The 27020-nt window shown below is 35.5% G+C and overlaps 1 protein-coding gene across 4 annotated transcripts in view; it reads left to right on the top strand.

Moving 5' to 3' along the window:
* CNTN6 (contactin 6) overlaps positions 1-27020 on the top strand; it is a 293831-nt gene that overhangs the window by 228990 nt on the left and 37821 nt on the right. For all 4 annotated transcript variants that reach the window (XM_065885736.1, XM_065885738.1, XM_065885739.1 and 1 more), the window contains one exon: positions 22232-22359. In XM_065885736.1, coding sequence (XP_065741808.1) covers positions 22232-22359 — 128 coding nt within the window. The remainder of the gene's footprint in view (positions 1-22231; positions 22360-27020) is intronic.

Below are 27020 nucleotides of genomic sequence, written 5' to 3'. Positions count from 1 at the left end.
ATGGGAAGAACCTCTAACATTTCAGGAAAAGCTAGAAATCTGATTTTTGGCACTGAAAATTCTGAGCCAGAAAAAATGTCCATAGGTGGGTTGCAGGGACACCATTTTGTCATTTCTGATCTTAGATTGCATTTGTGGTCAGGAAGAGAGAAAAGGAAGTTAAAACAAGCAAATAAACAGTGTTAATTGTGTAGAGTGTTCTCACCGTTATATCTTCTACCTTGCAGACCCTCTCCTGACATGGCGAGATATATAAGAGAAAGCCCCTTCAAAGGCACTCTTTCTTTTCTTACTGTTTTCTGTCTCCAGGGGTCTCTACAGCCCCGGACTAAAGCTTTTCCCAGGAGAGGGATTCTGTCAAATGTATCCTTGTATGTCCTGTGCCTTGGCACAGAACCCAAACTCAATAAATGTCTGCAGAATGAATGAACATGTCCAAAAGGATGAATATGTAAGGCATTACCAGCTTTAGAGAAAGGCTATTCTGGGAGGAAATGCCTCAAGACATAAGAACAGATAATTCAAAACTAAGGTGAAAAGTAAGGTGAAAGGAAAACTGGTGCCCTGCCTCAGCTGGGCTCCTTCCTCAAGTAGACTACCTGGGAAACTGCTGCAAGCACTCCCAACAGATCTGGATGTGGATCTTCTTTAAATGTTTTCTCTTTCATTCCTAAATCCTAATCAAGGTTTAAATATACTGCTATAGAACAGGAAAACTCCAGAGATCCCATAGGCTCAAACACAGGCTCTGTACTGAGGGTTCGGAAAGATCGATTAGCTCTGCTTCATTTACTAAAGTGACTGTAAGTTTTCACCTAAAGAGCCAGAATGACTACTGTTTACCTTCTATAACCTTTAAAGGCCCAAATGCAAGGAATGTTGGGAAGAGAAAGAAACGGAAAAAGATTTAGATGGAGGTAAGAAAATGAGAGAGAGAAAGAGAGAGAGAGAGAGAGAGAAAAGAAAAGCTTTGTAGGGTACAAGGGAAACTGCTTTTTAAAACAGCTTTTCAGATTCTTGTTTTATTTGTTTTGCTCCATATAGGATGAATTTGGGATCTTTTTAGCCTCCAGTCACTAATAGTTATATCAGATTCAGCATCGTCTCACTGGGGTTAAAGGAATGGCCCACATGATTTTTATTTACAGATTCTTATTTCATAATTCCATTCACTCATTGCTTTAGAATTTCATTACAGGTTTCAGCAACAGAAAACAAATAAAATTATCTCCTGAATATGCATCCTAAAAAGTTGGGAAAAAAAGTCAAACCCCAGCAGAGTACAGTAATTACAGATGTGTATCTCTGCCAGGTATAGCTGATCTTAAGCAGTAATTTGCAAAGGTCACACACAGCCAGCTCTGTGACTTTGTGTTTCTGCATGTTTCCTATCCTGCCCCCTCTTCTATTGTTTTCTGAGATGACTGGTTTCATTAAGAGTTGACTCCATGCAGCTTATTGGGAAATGCAGCAACCATGCTTCTATTTGTGTTGACTTGATGGCTTTTTTGTAGTCTTATCATTGTGATTTCCAAACAGGCTGAAGGTAAAAATTAGAGCAGTGATAAAAAAAAAAAAAGGAAAGAAGGAAGGAAGGAAAGAAGAAAGGAAGGAAGGAATGGAGGAAGGGAAGAAGGGAAGGAGGAGGGAAGGAGGGAAAGGGCATAACGGTTTACTGTGGAGGTTGTATGTACAATGAAGACATAGCCCAGCCTCTATTCTATCCTAATTACACCATAACTTAGAGTAAGTCCCATGTCTTTGATAGGCTTCTATATTAAAGATGGATTAGAAGCATTTCATCTTCCTAAAAGAGAACATAGAGCCAAGTAGTCTCTCCAAGCCCATTCAAGCCTAAGGTTGATTATTTCTTCTATAGCTTTGATATGAGCCATTAGAAGGGAACTGACTCTTTTCTCCATGATCTTTTCTCCTTCTCAAGTCAGTGTTGCCAGGACAGTTCCCAAATTCTAGCAAAGTAACTACATTCAGCTTGCAAATAGCTACCACACTGGAAGAACACTTTGGAGAGGAGAATATTAAAAGAGTAGGTAATGCCACAAAATAGTTCTTCTAACATTTGCAATATATGAATAGAAGTTATTTGACTTAGAGTCTGTGTATACATTTTTACACTGTACGTGCACACACACGTGTGTGTGTTTGTGTGTACCATAGGGGAAGCCATAATTTCTGAAACTAATGAAATTAATTACCTAGGAGACAGAGACCTAGTCCATTGTCCAAATTTTATAGAGCCAGATCCTAACCTCAAACACAGAACACTGAGTCTTAGTACACAGATTTTAATGCCACATCAGCCTGAATATTTTATCTAAATAGCAAAATAAATGTAATTCCTATCCTTTCATACTCTGTTAAACCACGATACAACTGTATACACAGGAAGATTAAAAGAATCAGGTACAGAAAACAGTTTAAATGATTCCAAGTAGGAACAGTTTTTAGTTCTTGACCTTAGAAATATCTACATGGGGAAATGTACGTTTTTAGTCTGTTATAAAACTTCTATACCATCCTGTCTACTTTGAAATTTCATTGTTGCTACACTTGCTTTCAATAAAGTGTAACTATCTAGAGATGGTTGAAAGGACTAAAGAAGCCTATTCAAAGTAATCTTACTGTATGCCCTACTTATAAAAATGTTGGCAATATATATTTTTTGAAATTTCTTCCAGTCTTACAAGAATCAGACAGCGTATATCACATAGCTAATGCAAAGCTTAGAATTGATGCCAAATCTGCCATCTCTGTTTCCAGATCTTTTCCTCTCTGCAAATAATGGAGAACATACTCAAACTCTTTATTTTCTGAAAGCTATTGTCACGTGATTTTACCAAATTTCATGTGTTGATAATTCAGATCAAGCAACATTTCTGAATATGGTGTTTCTTATTGGCCTGTGTGTCACAACGTTTTGACTATTTTAAGAGTTCCATCTTTACAAGTGTGTATATTTGTGGCTGGCTGTCAGAAGAGAAAAGTTGTACTCCAACTAAAAATAGGCAGATGGCATTACAGAGCCCTAAGGCTGCCTGGTTTCCTGCCAGGAATCTATAGTCATACTCCATCTACCTCTTTCTTTTTGGAGCTACCAGTCATTTAGAAACAGCACCTAAACTGAAGAGAAGCAATGGTATGTTCCTGTGGAAGAAACTGGGACGTATTATAAAGAGTCCCTTGCTGGGAATCAGAAAACCAGGATTCTAGTCTCAGTTCTGTCATTGACGAGTGGCCTGAGTTTGCGTAAAATCACTAGCCTACTGTTTTTTTCATTGAGGTCACTGTTTCCTGGACTTATTTAAGATGAAATAATATGAAAACAACTTTCAGAAATACTAAGCATGCTACCCATGCAATGACTGCCAGAACAGAGATTATATGTTAGAAATCAATGCAAAACGTTAGCCTGGCAGGTTGAAATTGCAGATTCTATCATACTCTTACTCATAGTTTTATACATGTTTTAGCGATTTGTTCAGGTGACCAAGTGATTGAGCCAAACATGGTGATTGCTGTGAACTGTCAAAACAGCTAAAATGATCTGTTTACATGGATTCAGAGGTTACAGAGAGCCCTGGCATCTAGATTTATGCATCCCGAGAGTACTAGGCACCACTCATTAACTCACCATTATGGGCCCAGCACCCAGAATAAACCTGGAACATAACAGATGTCCAATTAATATTTTCTACTTTGCTAAATCAATGAAAGTTAAAATTTACTTTGTTTTGTGTCTACCTGAATTAAGAGATTTTGCAGTCAAACCAAAAACATATTTAATAATTAACAGACCAATGATGTGTTCCTTCATTCATTCTGTAAAGGTCTGATGAGCAAAAATTATACCCCAAATACTATAATAGGTTCTGTAGGTAATTTTTAAGTAGCCAACTACATGATACATAATATGCCTTCATAAGAAAGTGTGTTGTTTTTAAGTTATTTGGAGTCAAAGATCTGAGTTCTGGTATGAACTCTACTTCTAAGTTGATAACTTCTAGCAAGTCCTTTAACTTCAATGGTTCTCAGTTGATTTGTTTGAAAAAAAGAGAAAATAATACTTGTCTCACCCTTGGAGTTGTATGAGACTCAAATGACATAGAATGTGTGAAAAGGATGGGTGATCTGTATACACTCTGTTACCATTGGGTGCATTTACTGCTGTTATCCTAACCTTTATGCAAATCCAAGTTACACATTCTTACCTCCACCAGCCAAGGGAAAAACCACAGACTTCACCACAGGAAGTCAAGATGAATGCAGATTAAGCTTATCTGTGCAAGGCATTCTGAGGCAACTGAAGGAATCAATTGCACATCTGCTAAGTTTGATTAATCGCTTCTTTTTTGCCTTCTGGATCCACTTAGCAAGTGAACTGACAGAAATCAAAGGCCTAGATTTATCTCCTTATACCCAGTGACTGCTGGCTACCTGTTCAGGGGTCACCTCATGAATTTAATAGAAAACGCAGGAAATGTGAACCTGCTGGGAAGACAGCTCAAAACGTCCTCTGAAGGGCAGCATTTAGCAAGACGTCTATTCTTGTCTGAGTGGGAACACAAGCTCTGAACAACAAAAACAAAGAGATGGACAGACTTTTTTTCCTATTATTGGAAGAATAATAATTGAATTAATAGGTAACCCATCACATTGCTTCTTCACTTTCCTAAAAAAATCCACCACATTTCTCCGTCATTTCATAAAATGAAGTAAAATAAAATCCAGCTATATGTTAGACTAATTGTCATTAATAATTAACCATTTTAAGTACCTCCATATGACAGGTAGTATACCAGGCTTTTCATATATCTCAAAAAACTAAAGCACACTTTTTTCATATTCAGATACATTTCTGAAGGACATAGTTGCCACAGAGCATATGGTTATGTTTGAACCACTTTTACCCTGGTAATCTCAAAGAGCTGAATACAAACGGCACTTTGAAATTCACAGAGGATCGAACTCATTCAGTCATAGAGATTCTGCCCCTACCCCTGAGCAGTTGGTTTCAGGATGTGATCATATTCCACAGACTTGAAATAAGAGGACTGTTGGATTTTTTGGAACCAATTTCATTACCTCTTTCCACCCAGATACACATATGTGTGTGTGTATATATATATATATATACATATACATACATATATATATATATATATATATATATATACACTTCTAAACAGATCTTATCAAATCCTGGATTTTGTGCTTTATCCTACAATAATGACACCATTAAAACCTGCGTGGCCCTGGGCACTTCATAAAATGGTGTACCCTATGGGAACATAATGAACCCATTAGGTGGCATGGAATCTAGTAGTGATGCTTATTCAATAGTTTTGCCTTCAATCCCCCAATTTAGTGGGCCCACTCCATTTCCATCTGCATGGCACTTCAACTTCCAAGACCTCCCTCTTAGACACAATAGTACCTTGTGGGAAAGGGCCAGGGGAAGAAGAGTAGAGATGGGAAGCAGAAATGAGAGAGAAGGAGATGGGGAGAAACAAGGATGAGATGTCATTCTCTGTGCCAAGAGATAATTGATCATTATTGAGCAAGTCACTTGATCTTTCTTTTCTTCATGGGTAAAAAACACTTGGGAGAACCTATTTGAAAGCCCTTAGCACAGTGACACAGAAAAGGAACAGAATAAAAAAAAAAAAAAAGAGTCTGTCTTCATTCTTCTCCTTGCTAAGCTACCTGGACAAAGTAGTTCCTTTAGTTACAGTCTGTTGCCCAACACTTAGCTATCATTCCACTTTCTCCCTGGAGCCTTTTCACAGCCATCTTACCCTGTGGGGCATCAGCTAATGGGAATCTGGCTGCCTGGTTGTAAGGAAGCTGATTATATGATGCTCCCTCCCTATTTGACCCTTCTCTATGCATTTTTCAATAACTGCTTTCTAAATCACCACTATTCCTTCTTTTTTTAAACCTTTACCCCCAAGCGCTCAATCTTAATAAAATATCCCCTCCACACGTTTTTTTTTTTAATGCAACTTTAGCCAGAATGTAGCAACTGGTAAGCAGGATTTCCTAGCCCTTCCTCCTTGCAGAGCTTCCTAATGGAACAAGCAAGTAAACCTAATTTTATTTTGTATCACCAACTACTTAATATAATAGTGCTTAGTACATTAGGTGGCATGAGTATCAAATAGGCAAATGAACCATATGTTCCCATGTTTAAGGAAGAATGACAGTCTGCATAATGCCAGGCTTATTACAATCTCCCTTCTGTGCTGCTTCTTTGTAATAAAATTTTAAATCGTTCATCCTCAACTCCTTAAAGCCTTGTTAAGGTGAGCCTTTCCAAGGGAACACATGCTGAAGATGTCAAGAGCCATCTGATAACTCTTGCCTGTGTCAAGCAAAGATGTAACAAGCTAAAATCCTATGTGTGCCCTTGTCAGTCTTGCCCTATTTTTTTCCTCTTGCCATCCAATCTTCCTTTCTTTATCCCCATTGGCCTCCACTGGCCTGAAGCACTGACCCTTTAGCACATGCCTGCAGAGCCACCTACCTGACATGGTCTGAAAAAGCTCCAGTTCATTAAAGATGTAAAGCCTGTCTTTAAACCCAGCCTGCCCAGCTGGGTGTGTGCTGTTTTACACTGCTGCCTTAGTTAGACTATCATTGCTTTAGTTCTCTATTTAAAATGTTTTAATGATGGGTAGTAACATCCTGTGGTTTTAAGCCAAGGGCAAATACAGCAAAGCAAAGAAGTTCCACAAATAAATAGCAACTTATAAATTCTTGTACTATACGCTATCACTGAAAATGCATAAGCCTCATTCATCATAGAGTTGCTATGAATTCACTGGCAACATTGGTAGATTTCATTATCATGCATAAGATTTCCGTGCATAAGATTTCAAGATCATGCATGATTATGCATAAGAACCTTGTGAAAAATGCAGATACCAGAGCTGCATTCAAGATTTTGAGTTAGTGGGTAAGAAGGGCTGAGAAATCTGCATTTTTACAAATTCACTCTCTCTGCTCCCAAGTAAAGCTGAGACTGTTCAATACCACCTAGAGTAACACTGATTTGGTGCAAATGTATCATTTTAAAAATAGAAACTTTGTTTCATCCTCTTTACCCTAAGAACTCTGCTTCCTGTACTAACATGCTCAGCTCCTCATCTTATCTCATTGCTGAGGAGATGTAAGTCCTCAGTTCAGTTACTTTTTGAAAGTATGAATATAATTGGCCTTCGAATGGTGTCAACTTACTTAAGTGCTTGTTTCTAATTTCTGAGTGACATTTATATCTTCCAAAGTTTACGTAAGTATTCAACAGCAATAATTTTATAGACAGAAAAGGTCAGTTATCAGTGCAATTTATACAAATGACCTTTAATTCTTGGTTTGACTTTGGCAGAAAAAAGTGATCACTTGATATGCTTAAAGTATAATGTTCCTCATCTGGAAAGAAAATGGTTGCTTGACAAGTGTTTGTTATGCCCACCCTGTTTTAGAGATACTGGTGGGCATACAGAAAGTAAATAAATAGAAATAGATAGAAATAGAATTTTTGTCTTGGTAAAAATTATGATCCAGCTGAAGAAATAAAAGCCAGACCAATTATGTGACAGTGAGTCTTGTTAACATTTTCAAAATGAAGAGTGAGGCTGTCAGAGCATTTTTTTTAAGTCACTGGCTATTATTTCCCTATATCTTTTTTTTTCTTTTTTTCAACAGTAGAATTGAAAAGCATTTCCAAATGAAATTTATGCAAGAGCTCATTTCATAAAACAAGTAAAACTGAACTAATCTGGCTAATGTCCTGGAGGGAGAATCAGAGCCCCTCTCTAAACCCTCATCACTTTTCAGTCACAAGCAGCCCGTGGAGTGCCCTAAGAATCCCCTGGATCTCCTGAGAGCATAGCTGGAGAATTACTGAGTTAGAGCGACAAATCTGATACTCAAGTGTAACTTGTCAAACCATTCACTTATTTATAAGCACAACTGCAAACCAACTGACAGTCCGTGTAGAAGATTCTAGGTTTATAAATTTGAATGAGCCCAGAATCTTGCCGGGGAAGCAGGCAGGTCAACAGCTCCAGTGCAGTGGGGCATGTGTCACCACAGACAGAAGATGGTGTAGAGACTCACGAACACAGCTTACAGAAGAAGAGAAAGGCCTCAGCAGGTTGGAGGTAACTGACCTGGTGCTTGAAGGGTAGGTAGGAAAATTTCCTACATGAGGAATGTAGGAGGAGCAGGTTTACTGTGTGGCAGCTTTAACCCATAGTTAGCTTCATACTTGATGCTACTTCGAAGATTTAGATTTAGACTTCCCTTCCTCAGTACAGGATATATTTCATCCATGATTTCTCTAAGTAGAGAATCAAATTATTTTACGAGCAATCCAAAAGTTGACTCCTTGAGTACTCAAGGGATGCTTAGATATACTTAATTACATACAGTTTTCATTCTATCTCAGATCAAATTAACCACTATAGCCAGAAATCTACCCTTCTCATAGTTGACCCTGACCCTCGTCATATATAATAACAATAATAATATCCACTAATATCCTACCTACAATGGGCAGTATATTAAAATGTTAGATACAACAATTCACTTAATTTTTACAAGATACCTATGGAGGTTATCATTTATTTATACTTTTTAGATGGGTGAAAACTAAGGCTTAGAGAAGTCAGGCATCATGTCCACAGTCACACAGATAGTAAATGATAGAAAAGCATTCAATTCCAGGAAGCTCTGATTTCAAAGCCATGTGTAATATTAAACACTACACTGTAGGTTTTTAATTAGCTTTTTGAAGTAGTATAGTGTCCATCTGTGGATCTAAATGCAGACTGTCATACTGTACACATTATTTGTTCCTCATTTTTTCCAGTTAGACAAAAATTCTTCTGAAAACTGTGATATATACACTCAAATTCTATTTTTATATTAATAAAAGGTATAGGATAAGTCCGTAAGTTGTCAATGTACTGAAAGATGGAGTCAACTCACATCAATAAAATAAAATAATTCAGTCCTCTTAGTGGCTTAGCATCCTGCATCTACAACGTTCAAATGACTGGATTTTCAATGTAACATACAATATAATTTTTGGTGACATATAAGACACAGATATGCAAATTCAACAAACAGGGATAAACTCCCTAAGCTCCATAAAGGACTTGATCTGATACGAAATTATGTGTTATAATTAAGAAGAAAGAATTAGCAGACTAGGAGGCACATCCAAGTTGACCTCCCATTCTCAGCCAGTTTGTTAGTTTTGTAAAGATTCTGAGGAGTACAATAATTCAGTAGCCAAAGGGGATCTAGAATTGGAAATCCCACTAGCATCCATCACTTTCAAAACTACCCACGTTCAAGATAGCAAGGGGAGGCATTTCTGAGATACACATGTTCTGAAATCACTGTATTACAAAGCTGGAGTGAAAGGGGTAATAATCATGAATGTTCCAGCCCAATTCCCTCACTTTTTATATCTGAGGGAAAACAAAGACCTCGAGGATAAAGTTACTAGTTTAAGTTCACCTGGCTGTGTTTGAATCTCATTCACCTATCTCAAAGTAAGCTGCAGATACAGCTTTACATCTGCAAAATTTCAAAGCCTTGAGGAAAATCACACTATAGGCTCATCATCATAAACATAATGAAAGTGTAGCCAAAATGTCCTTGCAATGTTCAAACTTCTCCATTCTGTTTTGCACAACTCTTTCTCCCATTGTGTTTTCAATCTGTTTGCCTAGAGTTATTTTGGGAGCATACTTTTCAAGATATTTCTTTTAAGTCCTATTTTCACAACTTTTTTGTCATTTGCTAACTTTATAATTTCCTATCTTTTCTTTTGATTTGCTTGGGCTGTAAGGCATGTTAGCATATGAATCTGTTTTAATTCCCTTTTGTGTTTTCTCAGGCATCCTAAAATACTGCAGCAAATGCAGACACTTTATCTTTCCCTTCTTCTACTGAACAGCTAAATATTCCTCTTAGGGCTCTTTCACTGGATTAATTTAGCTAAGCTCTCCATCTGATGCAGTTTTGTTAATGTTAAATCACACTTCCTTCACATTTTACGGGAATCAGCCTAGCAGCACACTCTTTGGCATGCCATCGAAATAAAGACACATCATGACACCAAATAATTATGTTATTTAGCAAAGGTTCTTATCTGGCATCTCCTAATTTATGTCACAATTCAGTTGCCCTGAAACTGTTTTTGCATTGTATGTCAGCCACTACAAAGCCGTTGCTGAAATTATTTGTGTATATTAAAGAAGGAGTCACATTCTGATGAATTCTAAGGTCTGAATATCTGATGCTTGATTTCTGCTTTGGAGTTTAGAACAGTTGAACCAAAGGCTTAACTCTGAAACATTTGGCTGTTCACACCAGTAATTATGCATTAGGCATAAAATGCAACCATAGAAACCAGGAATTTTTAAAAAATTAGACACTGGCAGCAGTGATGTTTTTATTTCTATGCAAATTAAAATGTGTTTGAGTCCATTTTTAATCTCCAGGTAATACTTCTAAACAATCCTTTGCTAGTTAAACCCTCTCACTTAACTGTATAATGACCCTCAAATCATTTTTGATTAATCAGTTCATGACAAACGTATCTTTAGCTATTTAATCTGATTAATATTCCTTTAGTCCATTACAAGTAGTAAGAAAAAAGGGCATGCAGCCATGCATGCTGTGTTTTTTCCCCTAGGCACCTGAGAAAAACTATTTTCTGACAAAACATAGCAAAATTGAATTTATTTGTGCTACCGATTGGTGATGCCACACCATGTAGGTTTTTAGTTTGTTTACTTTTCCTACTCCACTCACATCCCATTATATATATAAATTTAAACACACTGTGCCTGATGTTACTCAATACAAGAGACCAAAGGAACACTGTTACTTCTTTGGAGCTAGGGAAGAGGCTAAGAAAATACAAAGGATTTAATTACTGTATTTTCTGTAAATTAACTAAATAATTAGGAACCCCCCAACAGGGTCCATATTACCATAATAATTTTAAAAAATTTATTAAAACTTTAGTTTCATGATTGGAACTATATAAAAGAATGATTAAAATTTGCTCTATATCCTTTTAGCAAGGATAAGCAAGCCTTGTCCTTGCTAAGACTGATCTGAATGTATTTCTTTACCTCAATTCTTGTCCTACTTTATATGGCATCAGCAAACGAACTGAAAGTCACTTAGCTAAATAAGCATCATGTTTATATTTTTAACTAGCTTTTACTTTTCTAAAAAATAAATTTATTTATTTTATTTTTGGCTGCATTGGGTCTTCGTTGCTGTGCACGGGCTTTCTCTAGTTGCGGCGAGCAGGGGCTACTCTGTGGTGCACGGGCTTCTCATTGCGGTGGCTTCTCTTGTTGCGGAGCACGGGCTCTAGGCACACGGGCTTCAGTAGGTGTGGCACACAGGCTCAGTAGTTGTAGCACATGGGCTTAGTTGCTCCGTGGCATGTGGGATCTTCCCGGACAAGGGGTACAACCCGTTTCCCCTGCACTGGCAGGAGGATTCTTAACCACTGCACCACCAGGGAAGCCCTAGCTTTTACTTTTAAACAAAGAAATTATTTGCCTGAGTGATTTTCGGTAAGTTTACTGAATTTATTAGTAATGGTAATAAATATACACCTGCACCTAGAAACAGAAGACTAAAGGTTTTGTGGCATATACAAACAGAAAACACGTATTTATTTAGTACCTATGAATTATAGGTATTGGTGAAAAATACAAAACACATAAAGAAGAACAGCTACCATTTGGGATTACTCATTATCCTCTAGGCTTATCTCAGCATTTTTAATACATTTAAAAAATTTGATTCTCAAAACAAACTGATGTTATTACTACTGTTATCCCCATTTACATGGAAATTTTTATAGAAAGCAAGCAAGTGCTTCCAAAGGAACAGAGCCAACAAGAGAGAGCCAGAACACAAAGCAAAAGCAAGCTGACTTCAGAGTTCATGGTCTTAAAACCCCTATATCACTTGACCCCTATATCACTTAAACAAAAAAAACTTAGCTTTTACAGTCTATTTAGAGAGTGAAAACTTGCCTAAAAAGAAAATTATGGCAAAGGAGCAAAGGCAATACAACAAAGCAAGGCAGTCTTTTCAACAAATGGTGCTGAAGCAACTGGACAGCCACATGCAAAAATAAAAGAAAAAAAAGAATTTAGACACAGACCTTACACCCTTCACCAAAACAAAACAAAACAAAACAAAACTCAGAATGGATCACAGACCTAAATGTAGAACAAAAAACTGTAAAACTCCTAGAAGATAACATAGGAGAAAATCTAGATGACCTTGGGTAAGGCCATGACTATATAGATACAACATCAAAGTCAGATCCATGAAGGAAAGACATAATAACCTGGACTTCCTTAAAAAAAAATCAAAAAAAACCCAAAAAACTTCTGCTCTGTGAAAGACAATGTCAACAGAATGAGAAGTCAAGCCACAGACTGGGAAAGAATATTTGCAAAATACACATCTGATAAAAGACTGTTATCTAAAATATGCCAAGAACTCTTTAAACTCAAGAATAAGAAAACCAACAACTCCATTAAAAAATGGGCAAAAGACCTTAACATACACCTCACCAAGTAAGATATACAGATGGCAAATACACATTTGAAAAGATGTTCCACAGCATATGTCATCAGGAAAATGTAAATTAAAACGAGATACCACTACACACCTATTAGAATGGCCAAAATCTGGAAGACTAACACCAAATGCTGGCAAGGATATAGAGCAACGAGAACTCTCATTCATTGCTGATGGGAATGCAAAATGGTACAGCCACTTTGGAAGACAGTTTGGCAGTTTCTTACAAAACTAAATATATGGGCTTCCCTGGTGGCGCAGTGGTTGAGAGTCCGCCTGCCCATTCAGGGGACACGGGTTCATGCCCCGGTCCGGGAAGATCCCACATGCCGCGGAGCGGCTGGGCCCGTGAGCCATGGCTGCTGAGCCTGCGCATCCGGAGCCTGTGCTCCACAATGGGAGAGGCCACAACAGTGAGAGGCCCACGTACCGAAAAAGTAAAACAACAACAAAAAAACTAAACATACTCTTATCATACAATACAGATATTGTACTCTTTAATGTTCACCCAAAGGACTTGAAAACTTATGTCCACACAAAAACCTGCACACTATATAGTTTATAGTATCTTTATTCATAATTGCCCCAAATTGGAAGCAACCAAGAGATTCCTCAGTAGGCAAATGGATAAATAAACTGGTATATCCAGGCAATGGAATATTATTCGGTGCTAAAAAGAAATGAGCTAACAGGCCATGAAAAGACATGGAAGAATCTTAAATACATATTACTAACTAAAAGAAGCCAATCTGAAAGTTTACATACTGTGTGATTGCAACTATATGACATTCTGGAAAAGGCAAAACTTTGGAGACAGTAAAAAGATCAGTAGTTGCCAAGGGCTGGAGGAGATAAGAATAAACAGGTGGAACACAGAGAACTTCTAGTTTAGTGGAAATATTCTGTATGATATTATAATGATACATGTTATTACGTATGTTCCCAAACCCAAAGAATGCACAACACCAAGGGTGAAATCTAAGGTAAACTATGGTCTTTGACTATGACTCGTCAGTGTATGTTCATCAGTTGTAACAAATGTACCATTCAGGTGGGGAATGTTGACAACAAGGGAGGCTATGCATATGTGCGGGTACATAGGAAATCTACCTTTCTCTCAATTTTTCTGTGAACCTAAAACTGCTGTAAAAAAAAAAAAGTCTTAAAATAAAGGAAAATTCAAAATACAAGGCAACATAATGATTCAGATAATGATTCAGTAGAAATCAGGATCAGAAGACCTGCATCCTTGCTGTAGCTAAGTAAGTTATTACACCTCCCTGCATATGAGTTTATTTATTTTTTTAAAACAAAATATCTTAGTTCCCTGACCAGGGATCGAACCTATGGACCCCTTCAGTGGAAGTGCGGAATCCTAACCACTGGATCACCAAGGAATTCCCCATATACGTTTATTGATGTGGGTCAAAACTGCTAATTTTTAATATTTGGGGAGACAGAGAGAGTACTGTGAACTGTAGTGTTTGAGAGGACGGGTGTGATAGAGAAAGCTACATATCTTACTCCAGTTTCCCTAGGACACAAAACTAATAGTGAAGCAGGTTAATACAGACAGCAATGCAGGATCATATCTTATTACACTAGCCACTGACTCACTTTAAGCCAAGGGACACACAACAGGTAGGCTGGCATCAGTTAGTCATACAAACTGTCTCCAGACAGAAACTACTTGGGAATAAAAAGACTTTGGAAGGAAAGAAAATGGGATTTATCTGCTGGCTGCTGCTTTGCCAGCGGGGTTGTATTATCTGGACCTTTGGCAGCCAATGGAACAAAGAGAAGCTGAGGAGACACATAAGGTGTGTCTGAAACGGTGAAAATCAAAGTAGGCTTGGGAGGATGGATGGAATTCAGACAAGTGGATTGGAGTGCAAATCTTCTGCTAGATACTTGGGGAAGAGACTCTAGGCTTTCATCTGGCAAGGCTCTGAAGGATGTATTCTAACAAATATTTGCAAATTATGAACATTTGTTTTCTCTTTGGGAGTTACACATCTTTTCACTGAAAAGAATATTTGTGCTCTTTCCTAACAGGCAGACAAAATAAAAGAGAGAACATATTTAAGAATTCCTTCCAAAAATTTTGTTGAATTTTCTGGTATGTGTTTCCCCTTGTTTAGAACTGATTAAAGATAAAAAGTGTATTGTTCTTTGCAGAAGATGATCTACACCATTTAGTAGAGAGACTAGATTTTATTTTCTGTGCCCATTCAGTCATCTTTGTCTTGAGATAGCACTTCATTTTTATTGTCTCTATGTTTTTATCTTTTTTGTTATCTCTTTTTTTGGGTTATCTGTTGAGTTTTTTACTACTCTGATGATTTTATAAGGAATAATAAAATACATTTTAATAATCCAGTGATTAAACCTTTAAATGTTCCCTGTACAGAGGTGTGAGATATTTTCTGTATATAACTGCCATTAGAGCTGTTTAAAATTATTGATATAAAAAGATAGAAAAGGAACCTTTACTTTGATTTAAATGAGGAAGCTTATGTATTTACTTGTTTGTAGATCACTTTTTGTAGCTTGTTAAAATAAGGAATTTTTAAAAGATAGCTTATTAAATTACAGTGAGATAAGCATAGATATTATACCTTAACTATGCCAATCAGGTGCTAAAATTATTAAAATGTAATGTCAATATTTGATCTAAAATGGATTCCAGGAAGGTAAATTGATACAGCCACTATGGAGAACAGTATGGAGGTTCCTTAAAAAACTAAAAATAGAACTACCATATGACCCAGCAATCCTACTACTGGGCATATACCCTGAGAAAACCATAATTCAAAAAGAGTCATGTACCAAAATGTTCACTGCAGCTCTGTTTACAATTGCTAGCACATGGAAGCAACCTAAGTGTCCATCAAAAGATGAATGGATAAACAAGATGTGGCACATATATACAACGGAATATTACTCAGCCATAAAAAGAAACGAAATTGAGTTATTTGTGGTGAGGTGGATGGACCTAGAGTCTGTCATACAGAGTGAAGTAAGTCAGAAAGAGAAAGACAAATACCGTATGCTAACACATATATATGGAATTTAAGAAAAAAAAAGGTTATGAAGATCCTAGGGGTAAGACAGGAATAAAGACACAGACCTACTAGAGAATGGACTTGAGGATATGGGGAGGGGGAAGGGTGAGCTGTGACAAAGCGAGAAAGAGGCATGGACATACATACACTACCAAACGTGAGGTAGATAGCTAGTGGGAAGCAGCCGCATAGCACAGGGAGATCAGCTCGGTGTGGTGCTTTGTGATCGCCTGTAGGGGTGGGATAGGGAGGGTGGGAGGGAGGGAGACGCAAGAGGGAAGAGATATGGGAACATATGTATATGTATAACTGATTCACTTTGTTATAAAGCAGAATCTAACACACAATTGTAAGGCAATTATACTCCAATAAAGATGTTAAAAAAAATAAAAAATAAAATAATAAAATAAAAAATAAAATGGATTCCAGTGGGACATTTTACCTAAAACCTAAATTGTGCAGAGCCAAAATTTATACATAGTTTCCTACTTCTTATCTAACTCATTTTAATCCAATCTATTTTACATTTTCTAGATATCAGTAAAATTAAACTGTCAATTAAAATTTCATGGTCTACAGTATTATCTTTAGACAGAAGTGGAAGCAATACTCCAGTTAATAATCTAACTATAAAAATAGAAGTATTGCTCTAGTTTCAGCAATATGAAATTGTAGTTGTCCAATGTCCTAATTTCTCTGAGTGTAAGAAATTTAGCTATTCCTAATCTTCTATGTCCTCAAATTTTGTGTTAGGCTATGGTCAATAACTAAACAAAAAAAAAAATCAGAGTCTTCCTCATTTGCTATTCATATGGGTTCCACATAATATAGATCTGTTTTTTCTCTATGTAGGTAAATCAAAATTTGGACATACGTTAGATTAGTTGTAGTGATAAATAGATGTGAATGCTAATATCTATTGTATTTATGAAGCTTGTAATGAATTGTTATCATGTACAACTTAGGAAAGCAAGGGTAAAAATATTCAACATTAGTCCTTAGAATGACACAAAATTTGACACACATGTTCCAGGTAAAAGACTCCTATGAGTTCACCTGATGTCATAGTCTATCTTCCTGATGTTTTATTCACAATAGCTCATCAAGTAGAAGGCAAAGGGTAAGAAAGTAGAAGACAACTAGTTAAGGCATCCATTACTTTTGTTTCTGCTTTATGCTACTAACGTTCCCTGATAGTGGGAAGATTGAAATGTTGGATGTTCAATCACACTACATAGTCTGCCTTCAACTTATCAGTTAACCTTGAAATGTTTACATATGTTGGTGGCTCAGTTTTCTACATTTTCTGTTTTCTAATGTGACTATAAAATCTCCCAATGTCACTTGACTGTCAGACACAGCTTGTAGTTCTGAATTTCCACCATTTTAATGCCCAAATGCAATTAGAAGAATAGCGTGATACATTACAAATGCTAACTACTAATTTTTCTATCGTTGAATGGTCATAATATATCTATACATGTAAATGTCTTTAAATTCTAATTATTATGTAACATTTTAAATGCAATGCCTTAATTTGTGATTTAATCATCTGAATAGAATACTAAGCTTTGGTAATTTGGGGGAAATTTTTCTATTTGATTGTGTGAACAGGTGAAATATTTTAATTAAGTGGATATTTGAGAATAGACACCAGAAAGGAACAGTGTTATCACTGAACTGTGAAATGATTATAGAGGAAGAGTTAAAGTGCAAACATACATACACCGTAAGTCAAGTATTAGAACTTGGTGACACCAAGGACTGATAACCATATTGTAGTTAAAGCCACAAAACATACTGCTGAGTCCAGTCAGATGAAAGTGTTTTTTAAGACATCAGGCAGGAGTAAGATTCAAAGCAAGAATTGAAAATGCTGGTCCCAGTCATGGAGAAGAGCAAAGACCAAAAACCAGTATCAGCAAAGAATAAGAATAATAGCTAGCATTTAATTAATTCAATTCTTATGACAACCCTATTTCCATTTCTAAAATAAAAATGAGAGCAATGCGGATCGGAAAGATTGACTCCACAAGTACAGACACGAAGTGGCATGAATTCAACGAAGGGTCTTAGGCAGTGAAACGTAACGCTGGGAAAAATCTTCTGGCATTCGGCTCCTTTCAAAAAGCCTGGCATATACCTCTCAGGTCCCTTTGTTCAAACTGAATTGTGACAAAACACTTCCTTCTTTCCCTGTTGTTACTGCTCATGGAGTTACAGAAGTGCTTACATTCTTTGGCAGAATGAGAAAATGTTTTATTAAAAACCTACTTATTGATGGCTAACCAGGAGTAGGGCACAGACAGGGCTGAGCATTTTAAACAGTTTATATCATTTACTCCTCATGACTCAGTGACACAGGTAATATTAATATCCCCATGTTACAGATGAGAAAGCTGAAGACTCTTGCACAGTTGAGTAACTTGGACCCAGTAATACAAATATCAAATATTAAGGCTCAGATTCAGTCACAAGCAGTTGACCCCAAACTCCACTTTTGCTAATAATAACTGTACTACATTATTGCATAGGACAGTGTAACAGAGGAAGAAAAATAATCCTTAGTATTAATATTGCCATCATTATTACCTCATGTTTATGGTTAAAACCCTCCTATAGTAGGGTAGATCAAACTTGCCTTTAAGATTTCACAAACGTTTAGAACTCTGAGGAAATGTGCATATATGCACACACACAAATGTTCCATAACATTCTGGGGAGTTACTGGATTCCCTGAAGGTCAGATTATAAACCTCCATATTAAAGATCATTCTATGCAAATACAATTTTATATATACGTTATATGTGCTCAAATTTGTGCTCTAAGTAACTATATTATTGGTAAATTATACTTTGTAAACTTGAAGTGAAAGAGCCCTTCTTAAAATAAGTGCTTCCTGGTGTAAAGAGAAAGGTATGGTTGGAATCTTGGTGCTACACTACCGAGTGTGTACCTTAAGGTACCCACTTCTTTCCATGCCTCACTTTCCTAACTTGTAAAATGGGAATGATAACAATAGTAAGCCCAGAGGTTTACTTAATAAGTCAATGAACTGACATTTATTATACACTTAGTAGAGGACTTGTGCAGAGTCAGCTTACAATAATAGTTCACAACCTGCTTGTGTTTTGACCAATGAATTTAGTCGTGAGAAAGAATATCCTCCATACTAACATTCTCTATTTCTTACATACCTATTGTAATATCTAACATAGTCCCTGGAACACAGTAGGTATTTAATAAATATTTGCTGAATAAATTTAGAAGGAAAAAAAGTTTAGCATTGTTCTGTTTGCAATCAGACTTAAAACCGCTATTAAATTTTTAGAAGCCTTACCATATTCCATGGTACCAGATATTTTCATATATGCTTTTATGATCTATTGTCTATTAGCAGTGTAATCTCAGCATTAAGTGCTAATTTAAATATGTATCTGTATTATATGTAATCAATCACTTCACTGTCTTTTGCTTTCTTCTCTGTAACTTATATTCTGTTTGCTAATTATTTATGCAAATTTCCACTTTTATCACCAGAGTGTTTTCTCAGTTTTTCAGTTAGCCGAGCATATCTGTACTTGTGGCTGTGATCTGTTTTTAAATACCAGAGAGTCTTGTATGAATAAAGACAACATTTTAATGTACTTTATTAATATATCCTTTCGAACCCTCCAGGTACTATTTTAAAATATCTTTTAGAATATTTCAAAAGGAGGATAGGAAAAGTCAGTTTTTATCTTTCCCTATGAATGTTACCAAAACTATCAATTAAAATGTTCCAGTAAATTTTTAAATGTGCATCCTTCCCTATCTGAAAATGTCAATTGCTCAGTTTTCTTAATACAGTTTGATGTTAATTGGGTGTTATTTCTTTTTTTTTTTTTAATAATTTCTACTAAGCTGTGTTTTGATATGTGAGAGAACTGGAAATTCTCACTTTTCTTTAATAGTTTTTGTTTAATTATTCTGCATAAATTTAGTGTTATGATTAGATAGTTTGAGACCATCTACACTGTTAAAGATTAAGTTTTCTTATTATATTTTAACATCTCTTATTAATGAAAAAATAGTAAGTTGAAATATTCATACCATTTATTATGTTATAAAATCTCTAATTATAGTTAAATGTCTGGCTTTCTATATCCTAGGGCACTAGGGAGAATTACTTTTTTAAATCATCTAGTTTTAATAAATGATACATTGGTTTGGTTACTAGTTTGGTTATTTTCATAAAACATTTAAATCTAAGATATTTTATTCTTTTGCACATTTTTGCATATTGATCTATGAAAACAAAATGGATTCTTGCTTAGACATAATCTCTACAGACTAAAGTTTGATTTATAATGAACTGAGCAACGTTCTCAAACTCTATTGTGCATACTAATTACTGAAAATCATGTTAAAATGCAAAGTTTGATTCAGTAGGTCTGGGATGAGACCACATTTTGAGGAGCAAACACCTAAGACCATCTTATGGGCCTCTAATGATGACTCAGCAGATATTTCTTGAACGTCATAGTCAACATGCCGAATTATTTACTACAAGTGACACAAAGTGATGGCTCTGGAAAGAGCATGAGCACTAGAGATAGTTATAATTTTAAATTCATTCTTTGATGCTTATTAGCTGCTTAATCTTGAGCAGATTTTAACTTTTCCTAGTCTTAGTCTGTCTTCTTATTATCTGAAGCTTGAGAAATGTCAATTGATTGACTAAGATTTCAAAAGAAATAATCAGTTTCAATGATGATGATTTCAGTTCAATTTAACAAACATTACTGAACATACACAATGAGCCTGAAAAGGGTGGTGGACTTAGGGTAATATTAAACCACAGTTTACATGAATTGTCCTTTTCAGAAAGCTAAGTGAAAAATTATGACATATAAACATTGGCATTACTAGCTGGGAAGTTTGTCTGATGGCCTTTAGCTATCAGCAGATACATATTTCTTTAACATTTAAAATGTTTTTTTGCCAAAATTTAACATTTCTCTGTTGCTTAAAATTCTTAGTTATTCCTAAATTCTAGAGGTAAGTGATGTACCCAAATGTTTCTCATATCGACCTCTTCTAATTGAATCAGGTGAAGAATTGTTTTTGGCCAGAAGTTTGCTGCATACTGGAATAGCTTTGTTGCTGTGTCAATAGCGGTATGATTCGATTGTTAGTATAAACAGGGATCAAGAAATCTAGACATTTCAGAAATTAAATAAGATGTCAAATGTTCACTGTTAGGGAATACTCCAAGAAAATGACTTAAAAGAAATCTGATTATGTGCCATGGAACATTCTAAACCCAGATGTGGCCCCTTCCACTCACTTGACAACAGAATATGGAACTTGTCACTGATAATAAACCCAACATCATAAGCTGGTTTCACATAAATTGTACTTGGCTGATGTTCTCTGTGTTTCAAATTGGGTAATTAATTATATTAGCTACATTTCCTGTAATACACATATTAGAAACAATGATATGTTTGCAATGAAAGAAATACTGTTTTGTTATTGTTAATGGATGTGACATGCATGCCAACTCTCTTTCCTTTCATTCCTTTAAAACCATTGTCATTACAAATGAGTTTTTACTGCTTATTTTTCTGCAACTCTGACTACCCACTAGTGTTTTTAGAGCTGTGTTTTTAAAAGGTCGTTAATTAAATTTATAAGACGTAAAATCGGGCACATGGTTTTGTTTTGCTTTGTTTTTCATTTTTTGTCTCTTACTAAAACATTTGATGATGATTTTGTCAAGAAACCAATCTTAGGGGTTCTCTTGATTACGACAGTGCTCTGATGTTTGCTTTTGACTATTTCTGAGTTAAAGAGAAAATTTCATACGAATCATTTTTTGAAAGATTGGAACTTCTTAAATTCAGTCTGATTCTTGAAGCCTTCATTCTTTTTACTTCTCTCTTCCTCTTTTTAATGGGATAGGCCACATAACAAGATGGCCTGAGCCCTCTGGCTATGGAACCCCATGGATGGTTCCTTCAACTCACTAGCACAAGCAAATATTGTCATGGTTGAAAACCCTGTTGTTTGGTAGCTGAAAGTCCTGAGTAAAAACTGGTCTATAAAGCTGCAGAGTAAACAATGTGAAAATTGGCTTGCGTTTCTCTAACGCCAAGTTTGGTTTTCACCAGAGTTGATTTTTCAAAATGCATAGTAACTAGTTGTGTTTGTTATTAATCAAGCAAATGGGCATTGTAGCACCAAGCACTCATTTGATTTTTAATGTGCATTGAAATCAGCAATGATAATTCAAGTTACAGCAAAATAATTATCAGTACTGTGTCAGAATAAAAGCAAATGTCATTTATTCTAATATGTGGATTCGCAGATTGCTCACAATTAAAAGCAGGATAATAGGAAAGGAATACATTCATATTAACAAATGCACCCATGGTTTCAGTAACGCTTTAAAATGAAAATAGGTGGTTAAGACTTACCAGTTTTAAAGAGCCTTACTTATGTTAATTATACATTTTCTTTTTAGAGTGTTTATCCTGAAGGATGGCAGCCTCAAGATACATAACGTTACCAGGTCGGATGCCGGATCATACACTTGCATAGCTACAAATCAGTTTGGTTTTGCCAAGAACACTGGCAGCCTAGCTGTAAAAGGTATTTTACTGTCTTCATTTGTGCTTGATGAACATTGGAGATATGTATGCATATCATGACCTCTATCACAGTGTCAACCCTGTATTATCATATTGTATATGTGAAATGTTTGATTTCACATTTTATTTAAGAGTTGTGTTCCCATATTCATTAATAGCATGCTCACTTTGCCAGTGGAATAACATGGTAGATGTGAATACCTTGGCAGTTGAAAAGCTGTCCAGCGGGTAATTAGACAAAACTAAAACTTGAACTAAAAATTTTGGATTTCCACAGATGCCTCAGTGTGGGGAAGCCATGGACATTTTGTTGACGTCAGTGGGTAATATTTTTTTGTGTGAAGTTTCCTTCAGAAACTCATTTTGTGTAAAATTTTTACCTGGATGTAAGGCTGTCAAGTGCATAATCAGTTCATTTCTTTCTATAACTCTAAGTACATAACTAGTGAAATGCAGACTCTCTTACATTCACCTTAATAAGCAGTTCTTTGCAAAGAAAAAAAATTAAAACATTAGTGTCCATTTGAGTTATTATTAGATTCCCATCACAGTAAACACATACGCTCACACAACTTCAGATGGTAAAAGTGCATACCCTAGTCTTGAGACTTTTAAACTAGTATCAATCCGAATGTAACTACATATATCACCAAGGGACATAATTAGCATTAGATGCATCTACTCCCCATCTTTGCTACTTTATTGAACCTCAGCTCATAAAACTAGTCTGTTTAGGGGGAGCCAGGTCACTTTTATCATTTTATTGCCTCCTGGACAACAAAAATGACTGCCTTGAAAGACAAGTTTGAGCAGCTACTTAAGCCCAAATGATTAAATTCAGCAATTGATACTTTATCATCATTTCTATTAAAAATGAATAAATACAATAAAAAGTAGTTAGCTGCTATACTTCAACTATCCTTTAAAATGTCTCAAGGAAAATCAACACTCATCTTTATCCCTGGAAGATATTTCTTCCAGCTTTATCTCAAGCCTATTATATTATGCCAACAATTGTCTGAAACACTCAGGGGAAATGTAAATGACAGAACTTGTATCAAAATTCAACCAGTGTAGCATAATTTGAAAAACTTCACTTCTTTAAGATTGTATTGTCATCAGGTTTTTAAGACAGGTATGGACTTAATGTTTCAAGGAATGTACTGTAGCTATATTTAATAATAGGGAATTTCTCCAGCAAAGTTTTGGCAATACTCATGTACTGAAGAGTGTGAATGCTTTATGTCTGGAGAACTAACATGTCCATTAAGGAAGAAAAACAGAGGAGATTACCTTATTTCAAATTAAGAAACTACAGGTGGTATGCACTCATTTTTATTACAGCAGAATATTAAAATATGGTAGAGGATAAAAAGGCATTGCAGTTAATTCTTACAGGTATGGAGAAATCCAGGAGGAGTTAAGATATGAAATTTTAAGGATGAAGACATCAGTAGTGGAAACGTAGTTTCTCAAAGGAAGTTTTGGTAGAATACTGGTGATGGGTGAGTAGGACCAATAATTTTCCTGCAAAAATACAATGATGGGGATGCTTTCACTCCAGAGACTAAGAGAAAAAGTTAATAGATTGAGCTAAATGGATAGTTTCTTTTCCTCAAATGTTTCTTTAGCATTTAGCTAAATGCTATCTTAATGATGTCAATTACTAATTAATGGAAGAAAAGTAAAAGGAGAAGACTCACATAAATGTGAGAAACTCAGGAGCAGCTACTGACTTAGTTCTAATTATGGAATTTGGATATTGTAGAGGTGAAACACAGCCATGTTTCTTACTAAATAGGTCCCTAATTCTTAAGATAGAATTAAGCTGATATGTATTTTGGGATATTCCATAAAACACACCATAATCCTCAGGCACTCCACTCTGTCTATGAGTAAGAAAATAACTAAGATTACTCAGTTAAAATACTGATATATTTTTGCTTATTTCTAGTGTTTTTTTGCTGGAGCTATTGAAACAAAATTATCTCAATCTACATTCCTGGTCAATTTTATCTTTCCTACTCTTTCTTCTTCTGTGGCACATTTCGTCTCCTTACAAAGGATATAATTCACTTATTTACATGTATTTTTTTCCCCTATATTTCCCTTCCTCTAGAAAAGAAGCATAAAGAAGGCAGGGACATCACAAATTCTAGTACAGTCCTGGGAACAGTATGTGTTCAATAAATATTTATTGATTGAGTGAAAGGATCTCACCTCATTCCCCTTAGTTCTCAGAGATAATTTCCATCCTGACTTTCTTGCTCTAAAATCTGAAAGTTTTCAATTTTTCAGGGTTTACGCTTGTTAGAATACTTCACAATAAAGAACATCAAAGGCAAATAACAAACTTGTAAATGCTTTCACTTTCCCAATTTTACGGTTTGTAGTTACATAATTCTAATACATAGAGAACCCCACACTCTGAAAGGGGGGACAAATATGAAAATACATGAAAATCTGAAAGACTTCATGCAGAGAACTCACTGTTCTGGTATTTTCAGCATAATACCAGAGGATGATTTACATATGCAAAAAGGGCTTATGTCAATATGCATGAATATCAAGTTATTTTCACTCATTTATATCTAATAATGGGAAGGAAATTGTGTTTGTTATTTTTAACCTTCATGAAATATCCATGTGCCATTTTAAAGGGATTTGGGGAATTCTTGCTTCTTTGCTATTGACAGTAACCATTATATGCAATATAAATAAACACATATACATAATAACACATACATTTAAAAAAACTATATAAACATAAAATGTGTACAGTATGGATAAAAGCATCTTTAGAAACTTTGCTTTATTACTCATCTGTAATGTATAATCTTTATTAAACTGTGGGATTTTTACACAAATACAGTTCTAAGAGAAGTCTATCATTAGTATAGCTTCTTAACTAGACTGCCATCTCTAATTCCCTTTCATGTGGGAATGTTGAAGATATCACTGCCAAAATTATTATTTTACAACCTACAAATTTGAAGCTTTAATGTGAGAAGGAATCATAATACTATGCATTGATTCAAATATTTTCTTGACTATTAAGAGTGTAGCCATTTGGCTGTTTGTTAAGACGATTTAATACTTCTCTGTGTATGTATGTATGTGTGTGTGTGCACCTGTGTGTGTGTGTGTATGTTTGCATTTTCTTGTCTATAATGTTCATCTGATTGTCATTACACAGTCAAATATAATTTTATTTCTCAAATCAAAATCGTACAGTGACCTTTCTGGTAATAGGGTGGTAAGAAGCAAATGAGAAATTTCAGTAAAGCTGATAAAACAATCATCTTTCTTTGAATTTACTTATCTGCCTCAGTCATGCAAAAAATGTTGTTGTTAGATAACATGTAAAAAGATAATAGTTACAGGACCAAGATATTTTCCAGCTTAGGTTTTAGCTGATATGGCTTATCTGTGTCAAGAGGATTCTGAAGTTATCTGCACTGTATGTTGGAAATTTCTGTTCCACCATGCGACAGGATAAAGCAATTTGTTATTCAACACAGGGAGTGCAATTAGCACCAGTCTTACCAGAGCCCCAGCAGATGCCCAGTGTAATTTGAGGACATGTTCCATAGGCACAGACAGAGAATGGAAAGGAAAGAGAGTTTAAATGTTTTCATTTGTGGGGACTTAGTAAAATTACAATGTGTACATACACTAAGAGGTGTATGAAAATCACATAAAAGGGGAAATTATTTGATCTGGCATTTGGAAAATTATTAAAAAGCAGAGTAACAGCACGCTATAAAAATGATCTTGTTTGCAGGCAACATTTGTTTTCATTTCCCCACTGGAGAAGTTTTGGATGTCCAATTATAGGCCTCATTGCTTCAGCATTATTTTCAACTGAAATGTCGGAACTTGGAAAAGCATATCTAATGTGCAAATTAAGTTTATTGCTGCTCATTTAGTTGTTTATTCTTTGTGATAGAAGTCTTTATTTTATCAGCATGGAGAGTGGCCTATCCATTTTCTCCAGCAGAATGAGGGTGTTCACTAATATGGTTCTACATTTACTAAGAAAAATATCGAGATAGGTAGATAATTGGAGGCTTTGTGGCTTTACACTGCGCTTTAAAAGATTTGAGGTATTGAGCCCAGCTGTATCCAGAAGCCCAGCTTCACTGAGTAAACCAAAAATACAATTTCACAGAAATGACAAGACACAATGGAATACATCCATCTTTTTGTAGTGGTTGAAGCCTCCCAGTACTGCTAATACCTTTCCCCAAATATTTAATTCTACATTCCAATTTTCTACAAGAATGAATTAAAACATTTAATAGAAAGAAGGCATTGATTTAAAAATTATTAATGGAAGTATTCTTAAGGTGAAAAAATATATAGTGAATTTTTATACTGTCTAGAAATGAAATTTTCTTCCCCCCTCCAGTATTGAAAATAACGCTGAGTTCTTGAGACCTGAATTCCATAATCTCTTCAAGTATAAAGGAGAAAACAAACAAAAAACTTTCATGTAAGCAAACACAATAATATCAATATTATTTTATCTTCATAACAATTTAATTCATAGTCTTTTAAAAATGTAGCACATATCACTCAGATGAAATTTCCAGGCATGTTAATAAGCAGTCTTTTTTCTTTTAAATATATATTATACAATATATAATGTAAAGCATGTTA

The sequence above is a fragment of the Phocoena phocoena genome, chromosome 10 (assembly GCF_963924675.1).
Source record: "Phocoena phocoena chromosome 10, mPhoPho1.1, whole genome shotgun sequence".
NCBI classification, from domain to species: domain Eukaryota; kingdom Metazoa; phylum Chordata; class Mammalia; order Artiodactyla; family Phocoenidae; genus Phocoena; species Phocoena phocoena.
This window is presented reverse-complemented; position numbering and strand designations above follow the sequence as displayed.